Below are 25,161 nucleotides of genomic sequence, written 5' to 3' on the forward strand. Positions count from 1 at the left end.
CATATCGGGCAATACACCAAAAAAATAAGTCTTGATAGGGTTTTCTACTCAGACCCACCTTAAGGCCGATGGGGCCAAGCTGAGACTACGACGGTCGAGGGGGTACTCGATAGAGAAATTATTTAAGGTCTCTAATTAGTCAATTGAGTAGTAGAAAGGTCTAGAAAGTTACGTACACACATATATAGTTGTTATTATTGTTATTTCGTAGATTTTTAATATTTAATAGAAGAGTATACCGCTCTATCAGCTTCTTTCTCTATAAAATAAGATATATTTCAGTACTCGTGGTATCCAGAAGTGAGTTCCCACGCTAAAATTTAGCGCCTTAGCAGGGTCTCCCCGTAAATAGCTATATTTACTTTATTATTTACTCCACCATATTTAATTATATATATATATATTTAATAGTCTTATATAATATTAAGATTAATTTAGAGCTTAAAGTAGTTATAGCTATATATAGATTATTATATCGTAAAAGTTTTAAGATTATTAAGCGAAGAATAGAGATAAATAAGAGATTTACTATTATATTAATATAGAGAGTAATTAATAAAATCGATAATAAAGACTTTTATAATATTCTAATATATCTATAAAATATTAATTATTCTAGAGCTCTAATTCGAATAAAAAATTAATTAGACCTCTTAAAGATAATACGCTAAACTATTTTTAAGTACTTTTAAATTTCTTATTAAAAGGCTATATAGTAAGAGAATATTAATATTTTTAAAGTAAATAAAAAATAAAAGCGAGATAAGAATAAACTATAGTTATTAATCTTATAATCTATACTTATAAAAATAGCTCTTTAATATATATATTAAATTAAAAATAATTATATTATAAAGTATATTAAGCGAAGAATCGAGTAGAAGAAATTATAATTAAACTATTTCGAAGAATATTAATAAGATAATCTCTATATTTAGATTCTTAAAGAATTAAATAAAGAATCTATCTTTATTATAAGTAATAAATATTATTATAAAATTTATAATAATAATTATAAGAGACGACGAATTTTTATAGAGAAGAGAAAGAATATTAAAACTATAGCTATCGTCGATAACTTAATTTAATTTATATAAATATATTAAGCCTTCTATTCTATAAAGTTTAATATTAATTTATAATATTATTAACTAGTATAGACGATAGCTGAAAGACGTAAACTGGAGGCTAAAATTATTTTAAAAAATTACGAATAGAAGGAAGTAATAAAGAAAAAAAGATATTTTATAGAAATTCTCGAAACTCTTAAATATACTCTTATCGAGGTAAGTTTTAATACTATCTTTTATTAAGAAATTATTAATAAATATTAGAATAAGAATCGATATATTACTACTTATAATCGTTTTTTTAAGAAGAGTAGCGAAAGGAAATATAATAAGAGTATAAAAAAATTATATATTATAGTATAAGTCTTTAAGTATATATCTTCTTTAATATTTAAAGATTACGATATTAACGATAAATAATATAGAGATTATATTCTATTAGCTCGTTTATATAAATACGCTAAGAAAGTTATAGTTAGAAACTCTAATAAGAATATATAAATAATTAAGAATAAAACCCCCCCCCCTATTTAAAAAAACAAACTCCCAAAAAAAAAAAAAAAAAAAAATATAATAAAAAAAATAAATTAAAATTAAAAATAATAAAATTAATATAAAATAAATTAATAAAAAAAAAAAAAAAAAAAAAAAAAAAAAAAAAAAAAAAATAAAAAAAAAAAAAAAAAAAAAAAAAAAAAAAAAAAAAAAAAAAAAAAAAAAAAAATAAAAAAAAAAAAAAAAAAAAAAAAAAAAAAAAAAAAAAAAATAAAAAAAAAAAAAAAAAAAAAAATAAAAAAAAAAAAAAAAAAAAAAAAAAAAAAAAAAAAAAAAAAAAAAAAAAAAAAAAAAAAAAAAAAAACAATCAAAAAAATTTTTTTAAAAAAAAAAAATAAAAAAAAAAAAAAAATTTAAATTAAAAATAAATTAAAAAAAAAAAAATTTTAAAAAATTTTTTTAAAAATAATTATAAACTAGAAAGACCTTATCGTCTAGTAAAGTAACTTCGATAAGAGATGTTTAAGAGGTATCGATCTATCGAAGAGCGAATATAATATTATTATCTAATTTAAGATAATAATAACTAATTAGAAAGTTATTTAAAATCTCTAATTAGTTAATTAAATAATCTAAATATTTAAAAAATTACTTATATATAAATATAGTTATTATTATTATTATATTCTCGATATTTTAATATTTAATAGAAGAGTAAGCCTATTAAGTAGCCCCCTCTATAAAATAACTTTATAAAATAAGATATATTTTAATACGATTTTGCGGAGAACTGAGTAGTTTAATTAGTCACTCTCCCGGCGCTAAGTTAGCGTGGGAACTCACTTCTGGACACCACGAGTAGGATTTCCGGGAATTTTGGGAAATTTTTTTGGGGGTTTCCCCCGGCCTTTTTGGGGAAAAAAACACTTTTTGGGGGGGCAAAAAAAAAAAAAAAAAAAAAAAAATATAATTTTTTTTTGTTTTTTTTAAAATCCACCGGCACCAAGTGTTGACTCAAGTGCGATCGAATGGTCATCACTTGTGACTGTGACTTGGGAGTGACTTGCTCGCAGCTTTGCCGTCTGATCTAATATAATTGTATATTTTATCATGTGCGTTTTCAACTTCCCTGCTTCACTGCTTCTTAATACTATATCCAACTCCCAGAAAGAGGGTTTGCTAGAAAAGGATTGTGAGACTCAACGCTTCAACAACGGGTCTGATCAGCAGGGGGATCTGACACCCAACGGAACACATGATCAGCGTTGGAATCGTCGGCTGTGCTTGACTTGCAGATTTCAGGCCACCAGAAAGTAACCACAGGGAAGCACAAATGGCATGGATGTCACTGTAAAGCTTCTGAACTACAATGTTGAGGAAACAGGTAAAGCGAAATCATTCAACAGTGGGTTCACAACGACATGAACTCGTGGAAGTGGGAGATCCAATCAAACGAGGTATTTCCGAAGGTGGAGCATGTACGGAAGCTAAGAGTCGATGATAGGTATGGATTGAAAAGGCTTAGCTCACAGATATTCAGGATGTAGAAAAAAAGTGTCGAAACATGAAGGCTGGAATCCTGGCGGACAAACTTGGAACCTTCTATGCTCAGGCATAGGAGATGTCTGAAACGTCAGTGACCGGACGAGAGTAGCTCTCAGTAAGGCATTGTGATCCTGTCCAAGGCTTCATTATATACGTAGTCTATATCGACGTGACTGTGCGTACGCGGACGTAAACCGTGCAGCAGCATGGTAGCTCGATATGTTGATGGGAATTCCATCCTTAATGCAAGGCCTACTTGACCAGGGAAACACACGCAGGAACGTCCGCGAAAGGCGATGATAATCAGTAAGCATTGCTTCCGGATGTTCCAGAGGCCAATCGCTTTTGTGATGTACAGTCTATCCACGCTTGGTAAAGAAGCTGAAGTTCTTCTCTTTGTGGCAAGGTCATGAACCTCTCGCTTCTTTGTTCTCAGCCTAACGAACGTTGATCAGCAAGGGCTCTCAACCTCCTGAAAGAGGTATTATCGACCTTCTCAGCGCTGTGGTCTTTGCGGGTCCACTGTTCCTTTGCTCTTGGCTGTCTCGGGACCGCCTATGGCTCATTAGCATTCAAACAGCTAGCTATCCTACTGGGTTTTGCTTTAATACCTTCGCCTTTGGTGCTCTTTTCAGGGTCCTCGGCAATGTTGGTGGAGTGTTTGGTGTCGGTGTTTGAAAGTCCTTCCTGCTTTCCCGATTGTGTGCCCATGTCTCCAGCAGATTTGGATGTAGCAGCCTAATCTAATGTTAGCACAATGGCCATCCTGAAGGCGCCACATAAGGTGCAATTGATACCATGTCTTTGTCACTCGGGTCCTGTTCTGGCTCTTGAGCCTCGCCTTCTTTCCCACCATAGTGACTCTCGATTCTCTTCTTGTTGAACCCCTTCGCATCTGGAATATGCTTTCGTGTGTCGCCTTGCTCGTTTTCTCTGGTGCCACCGCTAGTAGCGCCCTTGAACTGTACACCTTCCACATCTTGACCTCCCTCCTTCTCGTGTATGGTGTTTTCTGAATCTTCATGATCTGAGGTATTGGGAGTATCCTTCTCTCCACCCTCACTATCAGAGTCGTCGGATTTGTCTTCATCGTTCTCGCCTTCTTTTGATTCTTGCTCGCCGCCTTCACTTTGATCCTCTCCAGACTCTCCACCTTCACTCGAAGAGCCTTCCTCACCGCCTTCGCCTTCTCCGCCGTGCTCATCGTGATCGTCATGTCCTCCGTGTCCGTGCTTTTCAGGATGTTGAAACCTCTCAATTTGAGGCTGCATCAGGTAATATACTGATGGTACGGTGACAACTATAGATGCGATGGCCCTGCACTTCGAGATCAGCCTTTTGCCCGTGGTTCGGATACATTGAGTAGTTCCAATGCCTCGGTAAGAAAAGGCTCGAGAATCGTAGCTGGCAAAAATGCTGATGCGGCATCAGAACGGGACATGGGCATACCAAGGTAGGTCTCCTGCCAGCATCGAAGATTGTTGACTAGAGTGACCTCCATCACTAGCATATGTACGTCGTTGAACCGGTCGCCATGTTCGAGAGGGTCTAGTAGCTCGTGCAGATTGGGCGAACAGTCTCGAAGTCCAACGAGAGGAAGCTCTGGCGATGACCATTCTGGCAAGTCGGGAACTGGTAGGCTGTGTTGAGGTAGGACAAGGAAAATGCGCAGGAAGAGACCTTTGTCTCGCTCACTAAGGGCCAATGGTCAATCGTAATCTGTAGAAATGATGAGGTTGGGAGCTTGAGAGCGTTGGCGGCCGATGCCGCTCCATCGGCCGGATAAACTCCGGGATTGACATTAGGACGTCTTGTCTTCCTTCCGTCTTTCTGCTTGATTTCGCAAATGTCCGAATATAAGTATCGTTGAGAGTGTTAAGACTTATCAACCACGTGTAAAAAGCTGCCGTCCTCTACGAATTGCACCTGTCCTGCATTTTAGCCTGCAGTTGCCTGGAGTCTCGAACCTTCTCGAGCAAAGCTCATTTCCGTTCTTTCATATCTCTACAGATACCTAAAGACTCGTATCATTCTCTCATGTCCTGACGAAGCATACGATTTCATGATGGCGCCCTCCGTACCTCAGAATCCCACACCCGCCCAAGCTTTGGCGTTACTGCCAAAGCTCAGTGATGCAGACGCTGATCTTCGTTATATGTCATTGAATGATCTCTACAACACACTGAATGCAGGAGCATCTACTTTCCTTACCAACGACTATCATACAAGTGCCAAGATCATCGATGGTGTGCTCCAGACTCTGGATGACCAGAACGGTGAGGTTCAAAATCAAGCCATCAAATGGTAAGATGTTTCTTGTTCACTTCGAACCTCGCTATTGACAACAGGATACAGTGTCAGTGCCCTCGTCCTCAAACTACCTCCAGATATTCTTGCACCATTTGTTCACAGAGTCTCGAATATCAAAACCACGCATTCGGTAGACACCTCGATACCTGCAACGGCTTTGAGAACTTTCATAACCGCATTCCCACGACCGTTGCCCGGTCTGCCTCCTTCTGGAAAATCTCAAGATGCATACTCTGCCATCAGTAGAGTCTTGATACCACGTTTGCTAGGCTACATAGTGATCCCACATGGCCTGGAGAATCTTCCTAGCCCGCCACCGGGAATGCTGGAAATCGGCTCAGAGAAAGGCGCGAACAGCGATGCTGTTGATGTTCTCATCGAGGTGGTAAGATGCTTCGGACCCATGCTTCAAGACCCGGAAAAACAAGCTTTCCAGAAGGCCATCATGAGCATCCTGGCTGACGAACGCACTGGTTCTGTCATAAAGAAAAAGGCGGTGGTTGCCATCTCAATACTTGCGGTCTACATGTCCGACCGCCTGCTCAGTACTTTCGTATCCAGCACAATCGAGAGTTTTCGAAGCAGTCATCTGACGTTGCCGAAAAGACGACTACTTATTACAATGGTTGGCTCGCTCTCAAGGTCGATACCACAGAGACTAGGCCCATACCTGAAAACATTGGCTCCGTTTGTACTTAGTGCACTCAGCGAAGAAGAGTACGAAGACTCCATGGAAGAGCTTGCTGAAGATGGTGCGCCCAATCTGGAGATTGAAGAGGTTCGAGAAGCAGGGCTAGTAGCGTTGGAGGGGTTTCTCTCATCTTGCAGTAACGATATGCGCGTGTTCACAGACGAGTCAATTGAAGCCGCATTGCGATATGTCGTTTATGATCCTAACACTGCGACTGACGAAGATGACGAAGACATGGGCGGCACGCAGGACGAGGAGAACGATGATGCTGAGACGAATGGCTTCGACGATGCTGAGGAAGACTTTGAGGAGGATGGAGCTATGAGTGATGATGACGATGCCAGCTGGAAGGTTCGTCGATGTGCTGCAAAGGCCCTCTACGCCATCATCTCGACCCGAAGCAATGGCGATCTCTTGGACAACGGCATCTTGTATAACAAAATTGCTCCAGTCTTGATCGGCCGTTTCAAGGAGAGGGAAGAAAATGTCAGACTCGAAATTCTTGCTACTTTGGCATCCTTGATCCGGAAGACTGGTGAAGGCGTCTCGCTGTTGAGCCCAAGCGTCGATGAGGACATTGATTTCACAGCGGAGTATGCTTCCCGCTCACGCAAGCGGCGAAGAGTAAATAGTGATGCTGGCACATTTGACGCGCCAGGCGTCTTTTCTTCGTCCATGGGTCTAAGCTCTCCCGCACCGTCACCTTCTCCAGTTTCTGGGCCCAAGGCGGATCTCGCTCGACTAAGCCCGGCAATTGTTCGAGGCGTATCTAAATTGTTGAAGCAGAACTCGATTCCGACAAAACAGGCGTCAGTCACTCTTCTTCGTGACCTAGTTCTGGTGCAAAACGGTGGGCTTTCAGACAGTCTGGGCAAAGTTGTAGAGCCTCTACTTGATGCAGTCAAATCCTCGGGAGCCACTGCAACCGGTTCAGCATCAGCATCAACATCCGTAGGTGGAGCGGCCGCAGCGAGCGGCAGTAAGATGCGAATCGAGGCTCTGCAACTCATTAGTGCGATCTGCGACACACATTCTTCCAAAGTTGTGGCACCTTACATTGGGTCCATCGTACCCACTATTGTTACGGCTATCAAAGATAAGTATTACAAAGTCTCGAGCGAGGCTCTTCTTGCGATTGAGAGCTTGATCAAGATACTCACCCCACCCCGATCGGCTGGCTCAGAGCAACAACGAAAGTTGCATGTTGGCAGTATCTATGACGCCATATCTACGCGCGCCGTGGCCACTGATGCCGACCTAGAAGTACGACAACGAGCCATACATGCTCTTGGTGTTCTTCTTGCACGTACCTCGGGATCAGGCAATGTAAAGCTCCTCATGACCACCAATAAATCCAAGGCTCTTGCTATTCTCCAAGATCGACTCAAGAACGAGACAACACGTCTCTCTGGCGTCAAAGCTGTCGATCTAGTGGTGGCATCCGCAGTTGACCAGAGCGACGTTCAACCTGCTTGGGCACGAGGCGTGGCGCTCGAGTTGGGCGCTCAATTACGCAAAGCCGACAGAAGTCTCCGTGGAGCAAGTCTTGCAGCATTAAGGAACTTCGTATCTAACTCAGTCGCTCTCGCAGGTCTTGATGACGACACTATCTACAACTTAGCCGGAATGCTTCTACCGCTGATCAATTCAAACGATCTCAACCTTCTTGGTCCGGCCATGTCAATTCTGGGGAAGCTCGTCAAGCGGTGTCCGAAAAAGGTTGTCGACACCAATCTAAATAACGCGTTGTGTGGCGTTGTCCTTTCCCCACTGGGTGGGGCCGTCTTCGACTCTTATCTGGGCCTGGTCAAGATCATTGGAGATCAGGCTGTAGGGCAGCCATTGATGCAGGGTTTACTGCAGAACGTGGGCGTATCTGGTGATCCTGCTGTCGTAGGTAAAGCAATTGGCACCCTTTTGGTGTCTGGAGGCTCGACAGTGGGCGTAAAGATCAATGACTTCGCCACCGAATTAAGGTCTTCGAAAGACGGCAAACGCAAATGTCTCGCTCTGTCGGTACTTGGAGAAGCAGGCTTACGTCTAGGATCATCCTCACCCCTGGAACCAAACGTATTCATGGATCACTTTAACTCCAAGTCTGAGAACGTACCTCGCGCTGCAGCCATAGCGCTTGGTAGAGCAGGAGCAGGCAATATTAACATCTATTTGCCAATTATCCTGTCAAACTCAGGTAAAACAGGCAACCTACAGTATTTATCACTTCACTCTATTAAAGAGATCTTACAACATGCCGGTAAAGCCCATTCAGACATTTCGCCATTCACCAAGGAGATCTGGAACCAGCTTTTGGTATCATCGCAGGCGGAGGACAACAAAGCCATAGGGGCCGAGTGCATTGGAAGATTAACTATCATCGAGCCTAAGACGTTCCTCCCCCTGCTCCAGGTAAGTTACTCGCCGATGGTATTGTTACAACGCTGACCGTGACCCCAGAGCTATCTCCAAGACCCAACGCCGACGGTCAGAGGCATGGTCATCCAAGCAATCCGCTTTACGTTTGCGGACAGCGATGACGCCTTTGATGAGGTCCTCAAGCCCATCCTTATCGAGATGCTAACCACGATGCTCAATGATCCAAGTCTAGAAAACCGACGACTTGCTCTCAGCACTTTGAACTCCGCCACGGCCAATAAATCAGACATCGTTCTGCCTCAGCTGGCACAGCTGATTCCCCTAGTGATGAAGGAGTCACGTATTAATCCAGATCTCATACGCGAGGTTCAGATGGGCCCATTCAAGCACAAGGTTGATGATGGGCTTGAACTACGTAAGGTGAGGGGACCCTGTTGCACAATATGCACGCTCGAGCTGACGTCTTTTAATAGAGCGCGTATGAGACCTTGTATTCGCTAATGGAGAATGCATACACACGCATCAACCCACTCGACCTCTTCGATCGCGTCATTGCAGGAATCGAGGATGAGCATGAGATCAAGGTTCTTTGCAATCTCATGTTGAGGAAGCTCATTGTCCTTGACCCCGAAGAGATGGTGCGACGTTTAGATGCCATCGCCGAACGCTTCCGAGCAATTCTGGCGTTCAAGCCTAAGGAGAACTCGGTCAAACAAGAGATGGAGAAGGCAGCGGAAGCCAGCAAAGGTGTGCTCAAGGTCACAGTATTACTTCACAATGCGTTTCCAGCGGCTTCGGCTATCGCGGGGAACGTGCAAGGGCAGGCATGGAAAGGCTACTGGGAGTGGGTCGGAAAAGAGTTCAAGCCACAGTTTACGGCTGTGGAGAACGAGGTCAAAAGTCAGGCTGCATAGGGAAGCCATGGGGATTGCGAGCATTGTTCACAACCATCTGCCCTTGCGAAAGAGTATGAAAGCGACTTCTGATAAGAGATCGGATGGAGGACCAAGATCAAGAGCGTTAGCGACAGGTAATACGGACAACCGGCCTGGTATCATCATCGCTACAAGCGGATGGACAGTGATCGTGTTGCAGGTGTTGTATCTTTAGACAGACCGAACATGCACTGAAGAGTGTGCGGTGCGCTTCGAATAGCATCGACACCTCAAAGCCATGCTCATAATCATAGTACGACTTGAATGTTGTTGAAACAATTTTCGATGTGTCGTATGCTCAGTCTTATGATTTTCCATGTACTGGAGATCCTGCAAGCTGTCTGCACATGCACATGCACATGTCAGGAGGCTCTCTACCGCGCATCCCTGATCCCTCACTGCTTTGACACAATCCTCCCCTTTCGTCTGTGAGTTATAGAATCACCAACACTCATAATCATTTTGACTTCCAATTTTCCCCAGATTCTGTCACAGAAAGACGGTCCACCATCATTAAAACACGTGACTTTACTGGACCCCTTTCGGACTTTCTGTACGGCCGATAAGCCCTCCCCACATTCTCTACGCCGTTCAGCTGTTCATCAGAGTACGTGCAAACAGGTTTCTGCTCAATTGTATCTTTTTTTCTTTCGTTGCCTTTGCAGAGCTTGTGTCGTTTCTAACGAACCTGTCAACTGTTCAAGTGGGACTGAACAGAAAGGAAGGACGGCCACTGCCTGGAGAACGCCAAGACTGTGTGTTCCCCACACCCTCTCATGCTGTAGCCCTTACGAGCTTTCACTCTGTTTCTTTACTTTACTACTTACCAGCCTCGCATGACAGCATCCTGATCGATACCAGTCACTTCCGTGGACCACCTCGCTGACACTGCAATTTCTCAAACATCCAGACCCCTCAGTCCCTCATTGACACATCTGCCCCTCACTGTCAACCTCCACGTTCCTTACCATCACCCCACAGTCGAGACTTCACCAACCAACCTCGCGCAACTTCTGAACAGACTCGAAATACATAGTTGACAGCGCTGAGAATTGCGTCTCACCGTCGTTCTACACGATATCTCCAACTGTCTCCTCCTAGAACCTAAATCAGCAAATCCATCATCCTGGCAGGGAACAAGAGAAGGAGCCTCTCCACTCAGGGAGGCGGCCTCTTGAACAGAATGTTTGGCAGCTCAAGCAGCCCGACCAAAGAGCACCATGAGAGCCCGATCGCGTCACATCCTGCCGCGAAGCCTACTTCTGGTCCTGGGAGTATACCTGGCGGTCTCAACTTGAACGCGGTCAATGAAGATGATGTCGATGATGACAGCCGAAATAGCTTGAGCTCGCCAACGGGGAGGAAGTCGCAGGATGAAACTGGTCACAACGGCGAGAAGAAGCGAAGGAGTAGCGGGATGGCGAAGGCTGGTGCGTTGTTTTCGAGTGCCAAAAATTCATTCCACATACACAATTCGCCAAATTCGACCCCTGAAGATAGTCAATTGGTGCCTCAACCGACGGCCATGCAAAAGCTTGGGAAGACAGATCCGGCGTTGAGTGTACCTCAAGGTTCACTCAACAACTCCGCTGGAGAGTCACGCCCCGGACCTAGGTCTACATTCCGCGTTGGAGTTACAGAAGACAAGAACAAGAAATGCAGACGAACTATGGAGGACACCCATGCCTATCTCTACAATTTCTTGAGCACGCCCGCTCCAAATATTGGATCAGACTCGGAATCGATGTCCAGTAGTATGAAGAGCCACTTATCAAAAGATACTCAAAAGTCTAGCAGTAGCTTGTCTACTAGTCCCCCACCGGGCTCGCATGTTGTCGAGACTGACAACGGTTACTTTGCCATCTTTGACGGTCACGCCGGTACCTTCGCGGCAGACTGGTGCGGAAAGAAGCTACATGTTTTGTTAGAAGATATGATACGGAAGAACCCCAATACCCCCGTTCCGGAACTGCTGGATCAGACATTCACCAATGTTGATCAGCAGCTAGACAAGCTGCCTCTTAAGAACAGCGGATGCACGGCTATATGTGCTGTTCTTAGATGGGAGGACAGAATACCAAACTCGAACTCGGCTACAGGCTCTACTGCAATAGCACCCGCAGCTGCTGCTGCTGTGAAAGCTGCCTCAGAAGCGCCGACATCAGACAGCAAGTCCGATGTCTCGCAAAATCCAACTCCACAGAGCAAGGCTATGTTGCCAGGCTTTGCATCGACTACACCCATGCCGAAACTTCAAAACTCTGCGTCTCGTCAGCGTGTGCTATACACTGCAAATGTTGGTGACGCACGCATTGTGCTCTGCCGCAATGGAAAAGCACTACGGTTATCGTATGATCACAAAGGCAGCGACGAGAACGAAGGCAAGCGGATTTCGAATGCCGGAGGCTTGATCCTCAACAACCGTGTCAATGGCGTATTGGCTGTTACTCGAGCGCTAGGTGATGCCTACATGAAAGATCTAGTCACAGGCCACCCATACACTACGGAAACAGTTATACAACCAGACATTGACGAATTCTTGATATTAGCCTGTGACGGGGTAAGTTCGCGTTCTCATGAAATTCTTCGACCATTTGCTGACAGGGTCTTCAGTTGTGGGACGTTTGCACTGACCAAGAAGCCGTCGATCTAATCCGCCACACTCATGACCCCCAGCACGCTTCGAGACTACTCGTCGACCACGCTCTTGCCCGCTTCTCCACCGACAACCTTTCCTGCATGGTCGTCCGCTTCGACAACAGCAAACTGCAGCAAACCGTTGAACGAAAGACAGAACCCATCGGTGTCGAAGGCGATCCGCCATCTATTAAAGCAGGCGGCATCAGCGAGGCAGATGCTATTGTGGGAGAGGCAAGGAAGAGTATGGGCGATGCCGGGCACGTACTGCATAGCGACGTCCGCTCTGAAGATGGTTTGGAAGAGGAAAAGGCAAGGGTTAGTCAAGAAATCATTCGCGAGGAAGAGGAGAAGGAAGTAGGGCCTGAGGTCGATCCCGAGGGTCTGAAGAACGTGCAAGCTCGATGATCATGACTGACGACGGCGGCACTTTTTATCAAGCATGTTGTTTTCAAGCAAAAGAAAGGGCGTGTGTACTGACTGGTTGGCTCCTCTTTATCATGTGGCTTTGGTCCAGCAAGTCTGGCAATGGCTGGCACAAGCTTGCCTTGAACAATGGAGTCAGGAGGGGAGTCCGCGCGATCTACTTATGACAGGGATCATTTTCGCTATGTACAGTACTTGTAGATCCTCGGACACAAATTGCAAAGGCCATGACCAAAGGGAAAAGACGCGATTTCCCAAAGAGTGATACAACCTTCTTTAGACTCCTCAATTCACCACTGGATAACCTATATCAGACCTTATAACACTACTCATAAGGCAATATAATCATCCAATATGGCACCCACAATAGCATTGACAGACCTTCGTAATCTCCCTGCAATTAGCCACAGCAAATACAAGCTGACTAGCTACAGCCTCCGATATTCTCTACAGCATCTTCCCCTACCTCAGCGCCACCGACTTCCTAAGATTCACAACCGTCACTGTAGAACGCCTGCTCTTCTCCCAATTACTGCACCTTGCTGACACCAACACCCAGAAAGCCCTCCACACCTACCACCAAGACCCTACCTTCTGGCACGCTCTCACCCGTGCGACCTTCCGCATACCAGACCAGCCCCTCCTCCAGGGTGCGCGCTGGCAATGGCTTTACAAGAAGTTGCTTACGCAGACGCGGCTCTACACATGGGGCGACAACAAGAGCGGAAATCTGGGACATGACAACACGGGACCGCAATCTCAGAGATTAAGTCCTCGTGCTGCGGTCCATGGGCGTGCGTGGAGGACCGAGGCTGGGAGTGCGGGATGGCCGAAGCAGCCTGTGATTAGTGGAGACGTGGGGATTGTGGCTGATGTGCAGTGTGGGTAGGTGAGACGCGAAGGTTCTGTTCAGGAAAGACGCTGATGTTGGTTACTCAAGAGGTTGGTCGACTACGATTCTCAATTCAATAGGGGCAATCTACATATATGGCATCTTCGACGGACTCAGGTCGGGCGGGGGGGCAAATTTGAGGAGACTGAGCTTTCCACATGCATATCCGACTACGTCGAAGACAAGATCTGAGCCGAGTACCGCCATTCAACAGTATTCGACAGGTCGTTCAAGCGTGCTGGGACTCTCGGATGATGGGAAGGTCTGGATGTGGGAGTCTGTTATGGGCTTCCAGATCAAGCTGGCTCATGTTGATATGGTGGGTAACAAGGTCGACAGAGTGATTGCAGGTAAATTGCCCTTCTCTAAGGCGTCAGAGATAACGGACGTCCTGACCATCCGGACGTAGGCTGGGACCGCAATTCAATGTACGTGATAGACGTTGGTATCGTTTACTGGGCCTCTGTCCAAGACAGCGACGTCGTCCGAGGCGGCCGTCAAGAAACGCTCGCAGTGGCAGACACGATGCTCGTCGACTCTGTCACTATCCCCGGAACCAGCTACCGCCGAAAACGATACAACGGGCGTACTACAGACGACGGCCTCGAGTCCCGCATCGGCCAAGTAACTCATCATATCGTGCTTGAAAACTGGATCGTTTTCACAACCGACCTCAACAGAGTATTTTGCTATCCGACCATCTTCCCCATGCGGGCCTTCAACATCCCGGAACCAATTGAACTCACTACTTTCCCCACCGCCTGCCCATCGGAGACATTCCGGATCCGCGACCTCCAAGGCTCCTTCATCCGCTTCGCAGTCTTCACAACTTCAGGCGCCATCTTGACAGCGGACAAAGACCTCCTCAACGCCTTCCACCATGCCTCAACCTCCCACCCCGTTCACCCTTTACCATCCCCCGTCCTTCTCCACTCTCCCCCATCGAACCCTATAATTTCCCTCGCTTACGGCGACCACCACTACCACGCACTCCATTCCACTGGAACAATAACATCCTACGGTCTCGAGCCCCAACGATGCGGTGCCCTCGGTCTCGGCAACCGTTTGATCTCCCATCTCCGCGGCGTAGCCCTCGAAGGCGGCGCTTTCGGTGGTGGTCGCATACCCCCAGCTCTGAATCCGACAGTCTGGTTTGAACCCCTTATGCAAACCTGGTTGCAGGATATGGATTGGGCGTCCGGCCAGCCTGAAGCGAGGGAGAGAGGGAGAATGGTGCTGAGTGGGCATGTGGGTGCTTGTGAGGCTACAGGTCGCTACTTTGAGCGCAAAGGAGCCTGTTGGGAGGATGGTATCACTAGAGAGGACGAAATGGGAGCGTATTTCGTCCTCAAAGTCGCCTCGGCGGGTTGGCACTCCGCGGCCCTCGTCTTAGTCGACGACTATAAAGCCGAAGCTGCAAAAAAGTCGCATCTCGCTCGACCACCATCGCCTGCCCCCTCGCGCGCTGCCTCGATCCAGAGCGTCGACACGCAAGGATTTGCGTATGAAGTCATTGATTCACCCGGCGAGCAGTTGATTATTGGGATTCGATCCGTCGGGCATTGGTTTTGGGATGTGGGGCGCTGGTTCCTGGGCCTGACTGCAAGAGATGAGGCAAGGGAACGGCAGGCGGGTCGGACGGAGAGGGAGGGGAGGAGTCCGGGGGAGAGGGAACGGGAAGCACAAGGGATTGTGTATGAGTGGAGTAAAGAGCATTTCCCGAGGTTGAGGATGGAGGGTGGGGAGGCGATGCCGGGGGAGGTTGAGGTTATGGAATGACCTTATGCGCAACATCCATGCATACTTCCTTTCATTAAGAGTTAGAAAATAAAGCGACATTCAATGAACCCATAAAAGAGTATTCTTGGTAGCCATTGTTGGATAAAAATGACAAGACTCGATCCTGCTCTTGGTTCAAGTCTGCAGCCTCTCTCATGAAGGCATCATCATGGTATCATCACGTCTCCGCCCATCTAGAGCCCGTCTCGCTCTCCGGCTTTTAGCCATCAATACCATGCCCACTCATGTCGACATTGACGTCGATAATACCCTCTCAACCAACATCCATCTCACTCTCCGCCGCACCAGTCGCATCCCCCCTCTTCTCCCTCACATAAAAGACAAACTCATCCAACACCCCCGGCCACGCCCCGTCCTCGCTCCACCAACTCATACTCTCATCCTCCAGGCTCTTCATGGCGAAGACGCCCGTCTGATCCCACATATCTTTACTAACACTCTTCTTCCACTGCGCCTCTAGATACTCCAGCCACAGCGTGAGCCATGGCGTACTGGCTGTGTTCCACGATAAGGAAGGAGCTGTCAAGAGGAGACGCCAGTATTCGAGGGCCGTTTCGAGGGGTACGATTTTTTGGCCCGGTAGGCGAGCGATGAGGAACGTTTGTTTATAGATGCGTTTGAAGAAGTCGGGTGTCGTTGCAAGGGAGCGGCGGAAGGAGGCTATTTGGCCTTGTTGCTTGGGAAGGGTTTCGGCGCTACAAATTTAGGGACATGGTTAGTCGGTGCGTGAGCCTGGCGCGATTCGTGCTTTGTGTAAAGTACACACCGATGACTTTGCCAGCCATTGACGAACCCTTCACGAGTGAACTCGCCCATCGTAGGTGCGCCGAGCTCTGTAAGAACTGCAAGGACTACAACTTCATCCAGCTTGACGCCCAAGTCCGTCAGATATCGCATCGAGCCTTCGATCCCAATCTTGTCTGGTTCCTCCGCCGCATTGTCTGGCAGACGACGGTATCAGCATGGTCACACAAGCAGAGGAAAATAGATATCGGACATACCTCGATACTTGTCAAATATTTTGTTCAGAGCTGGGGTGTTTGCAGTGCCTGACGAGCCTGACAATCCGTTTGAACTCTGGAAGAAACTGTGGTTAGACAAATTTGTATTAGCAAAATCATTCTCTTTCTTGATGCGAGTTCTAACAGCACGCCGCTCTTCCAGGAAAAAAGCGAGAGTTTTGCCATGACTAAATGCCTCTTCCTTTGCGTATTCCAAGGCCTTCTTAGGAGTCATGTTCATCCATTCCTTTCCGGCTTTTTCTGGACGTCCTGGTTGAGCTGGCCATAGTGGGAGAGAGTCAAAACTCGGACTTTTCAAACAAGATTGCGCAGTCGCATTCGTATTCTTGGACAAATCCTTTGATGCAAGTCTCGGTGTTGCTGGTGGTGTACTTTCGGGCAACTCCATTAATGGTGGCCTAGGCGATGGCGATGGAATACTGGTAGGCAATTGCTTTGCTTCTGGTCTGGGTGATGGTGGCGAAACATCTCTCTGCAAACCCCTTACTCCGGGCCTGGGTGAGGGTAGTGATCGCGTTTCAGCCTCGCCATTGCCCGTATCGCGTAAATCCGAATATGGCTGTCTCGTGAGAGAAGCTCCAAAAGTGTCATAGTCTGTGCCATCTTCCGCCTCAATAGGGCTGTCGCTCACCTGTTCGCTGAGATCTGCTGTTGACGAGGGCGGACCTCCTGCTGGCGAATCTGAAGGAATGTCTGCTGGTGACGGATGGCCTCCTGCTGTTGCAAATTCGCCTCCTGCTGACGAACTTGAATGAGTTTCTGCTCTTGACGGATCGCCTGCTGCTGAGGAGCCTGGGAATGCGCCTGCTTGGAAGCGCGACGGCTGGGCGGCATCTTCAATAACGCTAGAATCAGGTGCAGGTGTGGGTATATAAGGCGAAACGCCTTTGCCGAGTGGTGTATCGATTGCTTGAAAGAAAGACCTGTTGGCAACGTTCGATTGGATTTCTGGAGATGCTGCTCCGCTGGCGACTGGCTTTGAAGGCGGAGCAAGGACGTATTCGTGGCCAGAGCTGCTGTTGAGCAAACTTGATTCTAAATCTGGGCCCTCTCCTAGTTCGTCTTGACAATCGTCAGCGCTTGTGATGGAAGTATTTCCCTCTGTTGCTTCACGATGAAGCCTTTGGGAATAATCGACCAGTGTCCGCGAAGACTGGATCAATACGTGTAAGATGCGGATAGCTTCTTGATCGTCTTCTCCGTCGGTGTTCAAGTCTTCGCCAGCACCGATGCCTTGCTGAATATGATCCAGTATCGCTTTCGTATCTACAATTATCGTATTGGCCGGGTGGAGTCGCTCCAATTGCTTGATCGAAGCCAACACATTATCGTTGTCTAGCATCCGAGCTAGATAAGCAAGCAGTGTGACTGATTGCTTCGTTGGTTGCGGTCGCGTCCTATCAGCCAACTTGGCCTTGAGGGCATCAACCGATTGGTTGGCACTGGGGGGCGCAGTTGGAACGGCTTCGTCCAGCTGGGGAAATTGACCGCATTTGCACAGTTGTTGCAGGCATTTAGGGCACTCAGGCTCAGCTCTTGAACGTGGAGATGATCCATATACGCATTCACAGGGCAAACGTAAGCATCTCATACACATATCTTCCGAACGAATTGCATCGCGGTCAAAATGGCTTAGCACAAAGGTTTCCTGGTCTTCCCCTTCCCTCGCAAAAAGATCAGAATGATCGCCATGCTTTGGAGATTTAAGAGGAGTGTCTCCATGGAGTGCCATTGAAGCTTTGCGTTTGGATTTTGGAAAGGTAACAATAGTCTTCGCATAGCTTGCCCTCCTTCTTTTGGTTCTTCGAGGTGAGATTGAGCGGACTTGTTCATCAATGGTATCTTGTGGCAGCTTCATCTTGTAAGCAAGCTTACGGGCCTCCTTTGTTGGCATAAGCAGGCCCCAGATCCCAGTAGTCATACCGTTGTCTGGCGACGAGGGTCTTCTACGGCCGACGTTCGCTCTATGACGAGGTGGTTCGCGATCAGATTCTACATCTGCTTCGCTAGCAGATTGTTCAGTGGCGGGCGCAAGAGACGCAGGCTTTGGCCTTGGAGTGCCTGGAGGCTGCACACTGCTTTCTGCCTCGTTTGCATAGCTATACACGTTCGGACGCTCGCCTGGAGGAACTGCTGGTGGGCTCTTAGACGCTTGGTCAATGCTCATGGCCTCCGACTGTTCTGACTCATTCTCCTTGAAATCTCCTCGGTAGTCCATGTCTTCCGTCGTAGGCCCACCGGGTGACTTGCTCCCATCCACGGGTAACGCCGCTGCAGCAGCGTGATCTCTCTCTTCATTTGCATGCGGATCTGGGGCCACGATCGCACGAAGAGGGTTTTCCCGATCTTCATGCGACCTTTCATTCTCTTCTTCCGAGGACGATGAAGAGGACGACGAGATGACGAGAGGCTCGGAAGACAAAGATGAATTATCATTGAAGCAAGCATCCTCCCACATGAGTATCGCAGCCGTTTGCTCATCTTTGTCAAGGTCAGTAAGGATATCACTGATGACATTAACCTCAAGCGGGAGACCCTCCAGACAATGCTGAATCATAGGAATAACCTCGTGTTCCTGGAATGCGCCACTACGATATAGCCCAATGTAATTGACTAGCTCCTTTACGATTCTACCTTCTTTTTCGTCCAGATCCAGGACAGGAAAGTTCTCGATTTCTTCCCTGAACATTTCTACACCGCTGGAAAAACGGCAATGGGCGGAGACTCGACGAGCGCTTCGTTCCTTGGTTGGGATGTGATCCGTTGGCATGCCAAATTGCTGGAGACAAATGAGCAATGTTTCATCGCTCATGTCGGCATTGTTGAAGGTATCACGATAGTGCCAGGCTGCCGTCTCGAGCGGGACGCTACCATTCTGCACATGCTCATACACGGTCAAGAGCTGTCTTCGCGTCAATTGTTGCACGTCTTCGTCATCGTGCTGAACCATCCTACTGGCTTCTTCTCTGACTCTGTCCATGTTTTCTGCCGCGCCTCTGGGTAAAACACGTCTATATCTGCTGCTGACGTGTACCTTCTTCTCTTGATCAACATCAATGCCGAACATCAACTCCCTCGATCGTCCAATGGGGCGAGTATGTGGCTGTCGAACATCTCCCATGGGTGTCTCGAGCTGCAGGTTCATGGCTTGCAAGGTGGCTTGGAAGCTCCTCTCGTCCATGATGGGTCGGCGTAGAGCAAATCGAAAAAAGACAGGGAGGTCTTTCCTTTTTATCCAGCTACGCGGGCGATTGGCCTGGAATATCCAAGAGTTGAAAAGCCTCTTTCTTGATTCCCAAAACGATGATTCTCCGAATGACACTTCACATTCGGAAATTGACCCTTGAGAATTCTGCAACGGATGTCTTGTATCCGTGCGTTCCAGATCCTCTCTTATGGCCTCCTCACCGTCAGGATCGTCGCCGAAACCGCCCATATCCTCGAGTTGCTCCATAAGAGACTTTTTCTTCCTCCTTCCCCCTCCCGTTCTCCTCTCCTCTTCCTGGATGATCTTCCATTGCTCCTCCGCGGTCAACATCCTCGTTTTCCTGGAGGGGATCCACGGCCTCGATACAAGAGGGGACCAGGTGTTGCGAGCTATGTCCGAGGTTCCAAGGCGTAACCGTCGAAGATGTCCCTCCAGTCACGAGCCTGAAAATAATGCAACGGAATGCTAGAAGAAATTGATATACGTACGCGTCAATTGCTTGCTCCACGTTCCATCCATGAGATTTGAGATGCTGCGTGAGGTAAAGAAGTCAGTCAATCGCTCTTGCAAGAGTCAGGTAGTTGCTGAAATACTATGGAGCAAGCAGGTGCCACCAACACCACACTCGCAGTCAAAATGAGGCCTCAAGAGATAGTACTGAGACTTGACTTTACCTTAGCAGCAACGCTGTCTTTGGTTGACGTGAAGCCCACGAACTGGGAGATCTGCGCCTTCTGTTGAGGCGTGTACGAGGAGGGCATCTTGAAGCGATCCAGGTTGTGATAATTTCAGACCGATGTGAAGTACTATAGAGATCAAGTTGTGCTAGCAGATCATGTTGTCTGAGTGTTGCCGAAGTGAGACCCCGGTTCTCACTTCAGGTGAATGACGATGCTTGTAGGGCTGAGTCTGAGGGTTACGAAACTGCCCATATGTTAACATCCATCTACCAGGTCCCGTCCGAATTAGACAATAGGGCCCAGATTATGGATGTTAGCAATCAAGATTACGGTTTCTTTCTCTCATGTTGCCCACCGGACAGCAATGCTTGTGTACATTGAGGATATCTAAGCGGCCAACATAGGCCTGTATCTGTACATTGAGGACACAAGGAGATTCCTGTCACCCATGCACATCTATTCTCCCAAAGGCATATTGTCGACCTCCTCGCTCAATGCTCGCCAATTATCAGCTTGAAGCTCAGCATACTTTACACGCTCTTGACTCCAATCCTGATGCAACCTGCTGACCTGGTATTGAGACTGTTGGAAAAAGACGAGCTCATCCCGGATGCACTCTTTGATGAACACTCCTCGGGCATGCTGATCGACAATTGATTGCTTGTCCTATTCAGTGTCAGCAATAACTCACACCAATATGTAGAAAGCACTTACAGCTCTCACAGCTTGCTCAAGCTTTTCTTGTTCTCCTGGTTTGGCCGGGGCCCCTTCCGCCCTGCCCATGAGACCAGCGAGCTTGTTCTCATTGCTCTCAATCCTTCGCTCTAGATAGGGGATGTTGTCTTTCGCATATCGATCGCGCCGGTCAAACATGTCTCGAATACTGACAAGAGTATCTCGTTGCTTTTTGAAGTCCTCCAGAACACCCTCGTCCCAAGCGCGAGCTTCGTCTTCTAGTAAGCTCTGACTGGTCGTTAGATGCTTCGCGGTCGAGCTTATGCCCTCATTTAACAGTGGGACGTCATTCGTATCAGTCGCGTATGTACTCTGTGAGGTCTCGGTTACAGCCATCAATGCCTGCGAGAACCGAAGGTAATCTGCTGCGATTCCTTGATTTCGCTTCGCTAGACGCTCTAGTAAACCACACAGGCCGATGTACTTTTCTGATGATTCCCGAACGCCAGACCGGACTGTGTCGAAGGTCTCCGATAAATTTGTAGGCAAAGAGTCCTCAAGGCCGGAGGGAAGACTTTTGCCCACAAACTCTTCTTGCACTGAAATGGTAGCCTGCTTCCTCCACACTGCAAGTTCCTGGTGCTAAATATGAGTTTTTGATGCAAGTCGAACGAGTAAACAGCACTCACAGTGGGCACGGTTAGGAACATTACAACGAGTTGTTCTTGACCTAGAGCTGGATGTCTGACTAGGGCATTAACGAATCTTACCAGACCACGTCTGCGCTTCTCCATGAATGTGACGTCGGCTGATAGATGCCTTCCGTTGACTGGATGTAGTCAGTCGTCAGTATAAATGGATTTGACAGGGCCTTGAGTCCTACCGGCAACTCTTTTCGGTGGTAACAATGGCAATGCTCTGAATGGATATCTTTTGTGCAAACAGTCTAACAACCACACAAAGTCACTGTATCTTCGTACGACCGAGCTTGCTCTTCTTGCGCTCTTCACCTCGTAATTGTGATGTTGAAACATGAACATGCCTTCCTTCTCTGGAAGAAGGCTGACACTGACGGTCTCCTCGACGCCTCGGTTGATAGTACGCCCTCCACCTAAGGACCTTCCAATGCTCCCTCCAGTGTGGTTGCCTTGGTCGTCTCCACTTGAGCCGAAGCCGCCACCTGACTGTCCTGCGTTCGGAAACCCACTGCTAGGTGGCCCCTCCGATCCCCAACCTCCAGCACCTCCATCCATGGGAGGCTCTCTCGTATCTTCTCCCGAAGGCATCGTTGAGCTTGGACTGTCGGAATACGTCGTGAAAACACTCGTAGTCCGCGACGGCTCAGTGACCCCATTTCTTATTGGCTTCGCCGCTGTAGGATTCGACGACGGAGTTGCCTCATTGTTGACGTTATGGGTGTGACCTTTGTGCAAAGCTGGGCTAGACCATGGATCATCGTCTAGGTTTTCCAGCGAGTCTTTTCTTATTCGGCGTGATTTAGGAGGAGAATTTCCGGGAGTAGTTTGCTTGGGCGGTGCACTGTGCGCTTCCTGTTTTGGTGATGTCTCTTCGAGGTTTTCGGAGACTTTGGCAGACCTGATCTGCTTTATGAAGGGTACCGATGGTTCGGGAAGATCTAGAAATGGAAATATTAGCATCGATAATCTACCTTTCACATTACTCAGTCTTGCTCACTTCTCCGTCTCTCGTCAACCGAGTCTAAAGAAGCCTCTTCACCCTCCTGGGACAAACCGATCAGGGCGAGCAGGACATTGAACTCGCTCCGACCAAGTCCAGTGTCCTGCCCACCAGTGACAAGCTTGAGTATCCTGTCCTGCTCAGACGCATCAAGCCCACAACCTTCGAACAGTTTTTTTGCACCGGCAATCCCTATTTGACCTCCTTCTGCTTTGTAACTTGTCTCCCGTAAAGCATCGAAGGCATCAATGTAGTTCTCTGAAACATCAGACGCGGGCAGCAGTCTCTTGACCAAGTCGCTCCTCCCGGCCTTCTTCGGGGTCGGCATATCCCATGGTGAAGCACTATTAGTGCCCTCATCGTCGAACAACGAGCTACCAGACTTTGCACCTGATGTTTGCTCATCATCGAAAAGAGCGGATTTCTGGTTGGGGCGCGCAGGCTGTTTGGACAAGCTCGAGTCGTCAGGGGAGCTTCCAAATAGTGACATCTTGGCTGGGAACGCTCTGTTGCGGCTCGGTGCTATCACTCAATCCCTCTTATAGAATGTCAATCGACAAAGGCTTGGCATTGCGCGGTCGAAAAATGTAAGGAAGAAGTCGAGGAAGTCAAATGAACCGAGGCGGCGACGCGGTTGAAGATGACGACGGCTAGCGTCGAGGAAGACGTCTAATGTGGAAAGAACAATTACCAATTTTCACCCTCGTTCAGCGAGATTGTTTCTTCTCTATACCTTTAATCCGAAGTCTACATGTACGTGTTGCTCGCAACCAGGGTAGATTTATGGTCTTAATTTTCGCTCTTTTGTACGGTCGACCAATTCATCAGTGTAAGGATGGCGATGTCAACATTTTTGTATCATCTTCTTCAACCCTGGCTTCCTCTCAATTCGTCATGCTGCCGCCCATTCTATCTCGCATCTTATTTGGTAAAAATCGTGGGCGTTTCTCTCAATACTTTTCTTCAATCTACGTGCGTGTCCTAGCAATGCTCAACCGGTAAGCATCCTTCATTCTCTTGGGCAAGGGGCTTCGCAGGGTCGGATTCGTTGCTCGCTACTCCGCGGGATACCGTCTCTAGAAGAGTTTCCAAAACAATAAAGGAGAAGTAGCTACGCAAGCTCTGTATACACGAACTCGTCTGCTAGGTGTTGTGGTCAGAAATCGGCGACTTCAACGTGTTTGCTGCGTCAGCTAAATCCCATCACCTGAAAGGTCACCTCGCAAATAGACCCAAATTATAGAGAAGAGGTGGGGGGGTTGTCGTCTGAAGTGTGTGTATTTCCAAGAACCAGCTTGAACAGCCCATTCACGGCCCAGCCTTTTTTCCTGGACGAAAGTGATCCCTAAAGCCAGATTTGGCGTACATTTGATCATACGACCGTTGCGTTGGGGCAAAAGCTGCCGCTAAAGTCTCCAAAATCATTATTCCATTGCTCGCCATTCATGTTCTTGTATTCAGGATTGTCTGCTTTCTCAGGAAAGATAACCCTTTCGATCGCGTGGTTGAGGGAACATTCGCCAAGCTCTTCACCTACAGAAAATATGATTGGTTATGTAGGCCTTGGACAAACATTGGCTACCACTTTAGTCATGCAAATATACCGCATCTGGTCATTCATTCACCAGCATAATTAACTATAGCTTTGTTTCTTCAGCCAGTCACAGACCATCGCACGTTCTTTCTGACACAGGTATCACTACAGCCAATATCGAGTGTGCACGAGGCTGGCATGATGATGATCACCGCTGGCCTCCGGGAAAAATTACATGGAAGCTCTGGAGGACCAAAAATATATGGAGACCAAATACGGTAGCTTGTTTGTTGACTTCTTCTGCCTTTCGTGGAGTAAGCTGGCAGAAAGGTCGAGACGACCCCGAGAACCGCGGAAAGGGAGCGGACGGGGTACTCCTGGTCTCGGAGCAAGTGGATCACTCATGTGTCCCAGAAGGTACAGTCCCAGCTCTCCCGGACAAAGACGCGCTAAAGCTAGCAGTGACCCTCGCAGCCTGTGCCAAGATATTGCGATTTCAACTTCATAATCTCATGGTTCCCTGCGTGGCCTTCAAATACACATACGGAGTGACTGGTCTCAAACCTACGTAAGTAGTAGCCTAGCCCGCGTTGTCAAAGCACCGAAGAGATCTGTTCGTGTCAACCACGTAGTGGGCCCATAGCCGGCGTTATCCTCTGGGTGCTCAGGCTGTAAACAGGCAAAGTAGGCTTCCTCGCATCAGGACTCAGGAGACGCCCAGAACTTGCTACTATGCACCGTCAACTATCGCACACACTACCGCGAAGCATCTCTCATAGGAGTGGTAGGAAGTGCGCGGTCTTCTCCTTCTCCTTTCACGGCTAGTAGTGCTAGTCCCATTACGTGGAGATTCAAAAAAGGAGTGGTACGGCTTCAAGTTTAAGGATCGGGCTTTGGATCTTCGTACTTGGAGCTATGGGCCTGTTCGGGAGAAGAAGATAATAAGGATGTTGAAGGCCTGGCGACGAGTCTTTTACCGTCCAGCCTCCTATGGCTGCAGAGTAAGAGTAAAATGGAAGGAGAATAATTTCGGTCTCCCCCCCAAAATTAATACAGTGTCATCCCAGTATTCAATCTGTTCGTGGCGAACATCCATTTCTGCTTTACTCAGCAGGTATTGATTGATTCGAAGGCATGCCCGAGCAGGCCCATTCGACGTAAATACCGCTA

At 47.5% G+C, this 25,161-nt stretch overlaps 6 protein-coding genes across 6 annotated transcripts; 3 read left to right on the forward strand and 3 right to left on the reverse strand.

The window, feature by feature from the left end:
- Window positions 1-3,606: 3,606 nt before the first annotated feature.
- On the reverse strand, window positions 3,607-4,726 carry HO173_003620 (uncharacterized protein; the record flags this gene model as incomplete). Its single annotated transcript, XM_037305545.1, has 4 exons — window positions 3,607-3,665; window positions 3,722-3,848; window positions 3,908-4,427; window positions 4,560-4,726. 4 exons carry the CDS (start codon window positions 4,724-4,726, stop codon window positions 3,607-3,609), a joined length of 873 nt encoding a protein of 290 aa, XP_037167647.1.
- Window positions 4,727-5,172: 446 nt separating this feature from the next.
- HO173_003621 (uncharacterized protein) lies at window positions 5,173-9,398 on the forward strand (the record flags this gene model as incomplete). Its single annotated transcript, XM_037305546.1, has 4 exons — window positions 5,173-5,414; window positions 5,466-8,517; window positions 8,566-8,904; window positions 8,958-9,398. 4 exons carry the CDS (start codon window positions 5,173-5,175, stop codon window positions 9,396-9,398), a joined length of 4,074 nt encoding a protein of 1,357 aa, XP_037167648.1.
- A 1,204-nt stretch (window positions 9,399-10,602) lies between these two features.
- HO173_003622 (uncharacterized protein) lies at window positions 10,603-12,464 on the forward strand (the record flags this gene model as incomplete). The annotated part of the gene is made up of 2 exons (XM_037305547.1): window positions 10,603-11,979; window positions 12,033-12,464. 2 exons carry the CDS (start codon window positions 10,603-10,605, stop codon window positions 12,462-12,464), a joined length of 1,809 nt encoding a protein of 602 aa, XP_037167649.1.
- Window positions 12,465-12,836: 372 nt separating this feature from the next.
- HO173_003623 (uncharacterized protein) lies at window positions 12,837-15,153 on the forward strand (the record flags this gene model as incomplete). The annotated part of the gene is made up of 4 exons (XM_037305548.1): window positions 12,837-12,867; window positions 12,917-13,367; window positions 13,423-13,724; window positions 13,784-15,153. The coding sequence occupies 4 exons, from the start codon at window positions 12,837-12,839 to the stop codon at window positions 15,151-15,153; spliced, it is 2,154 nt and encodes a 717-aa protein (XP_037167650.1).
- Window positions 15,154-15,427: 274 nt separating this feature from the next.
- On the reverse strand, window positions 15,428-19,734 carry HO173_003624 (uncharacterized protein; the record flags this gene model as incomplete). The annotated part of the gene is made up of 3 exons (XM_037305549.1): window positions 15,428-15,869; window positions 15,941-16,115; window positions 16,176-19,734. The coding sequence occupies 3 exons, from the start codon at window positions 19,732-19,734 to the stop codon at window positions 15,428-15,430; spliced, it is 4,176 nt and encodes a 1,391-aa protein (XP_037167651.1).
- An 806-nt stretch (window positions 19,735-20,540) lies between these two features.
- HO173_003625 (uncharacterized protein) lies at window positions 20,541-22,947 on the reverse strand (the record flags this gene model as incomplete). The annotated part of the gene is made up of 5 exons (XM_037305550.1): window positions 20,541-20,750; window positions 20,799-21,395; window positions 21,449-21,588; window positions 21,643-22,395; window positions 22,455-22,947. 5 exons carry the CDS (start codon window positions 22,945-22,947, stop codon window positions 20,541-20,543), a joined length of 2,193 nt encoding a protein of 730 aa, XP_037167652.1.
- Window positions 22,948-25,161: the final 2,214 nt, after the last annotated feature.

The sequence above is a fragment of the Letharia columbiana genome (genome assembly GCF_014066305.1).
Source record: "Letharia columbiana isolate WasteWater2 chromosome Unknown Sc0000009_s0, whole genome shotgun sequence".
Taxonomy (NCBI): domain Eukaryota; kingdom Fungi; phylum Ascomycota; class Lecanoromycetes; order Lecanorales; family Parmeliaceae; genus Letharia; species Letharia columbiana.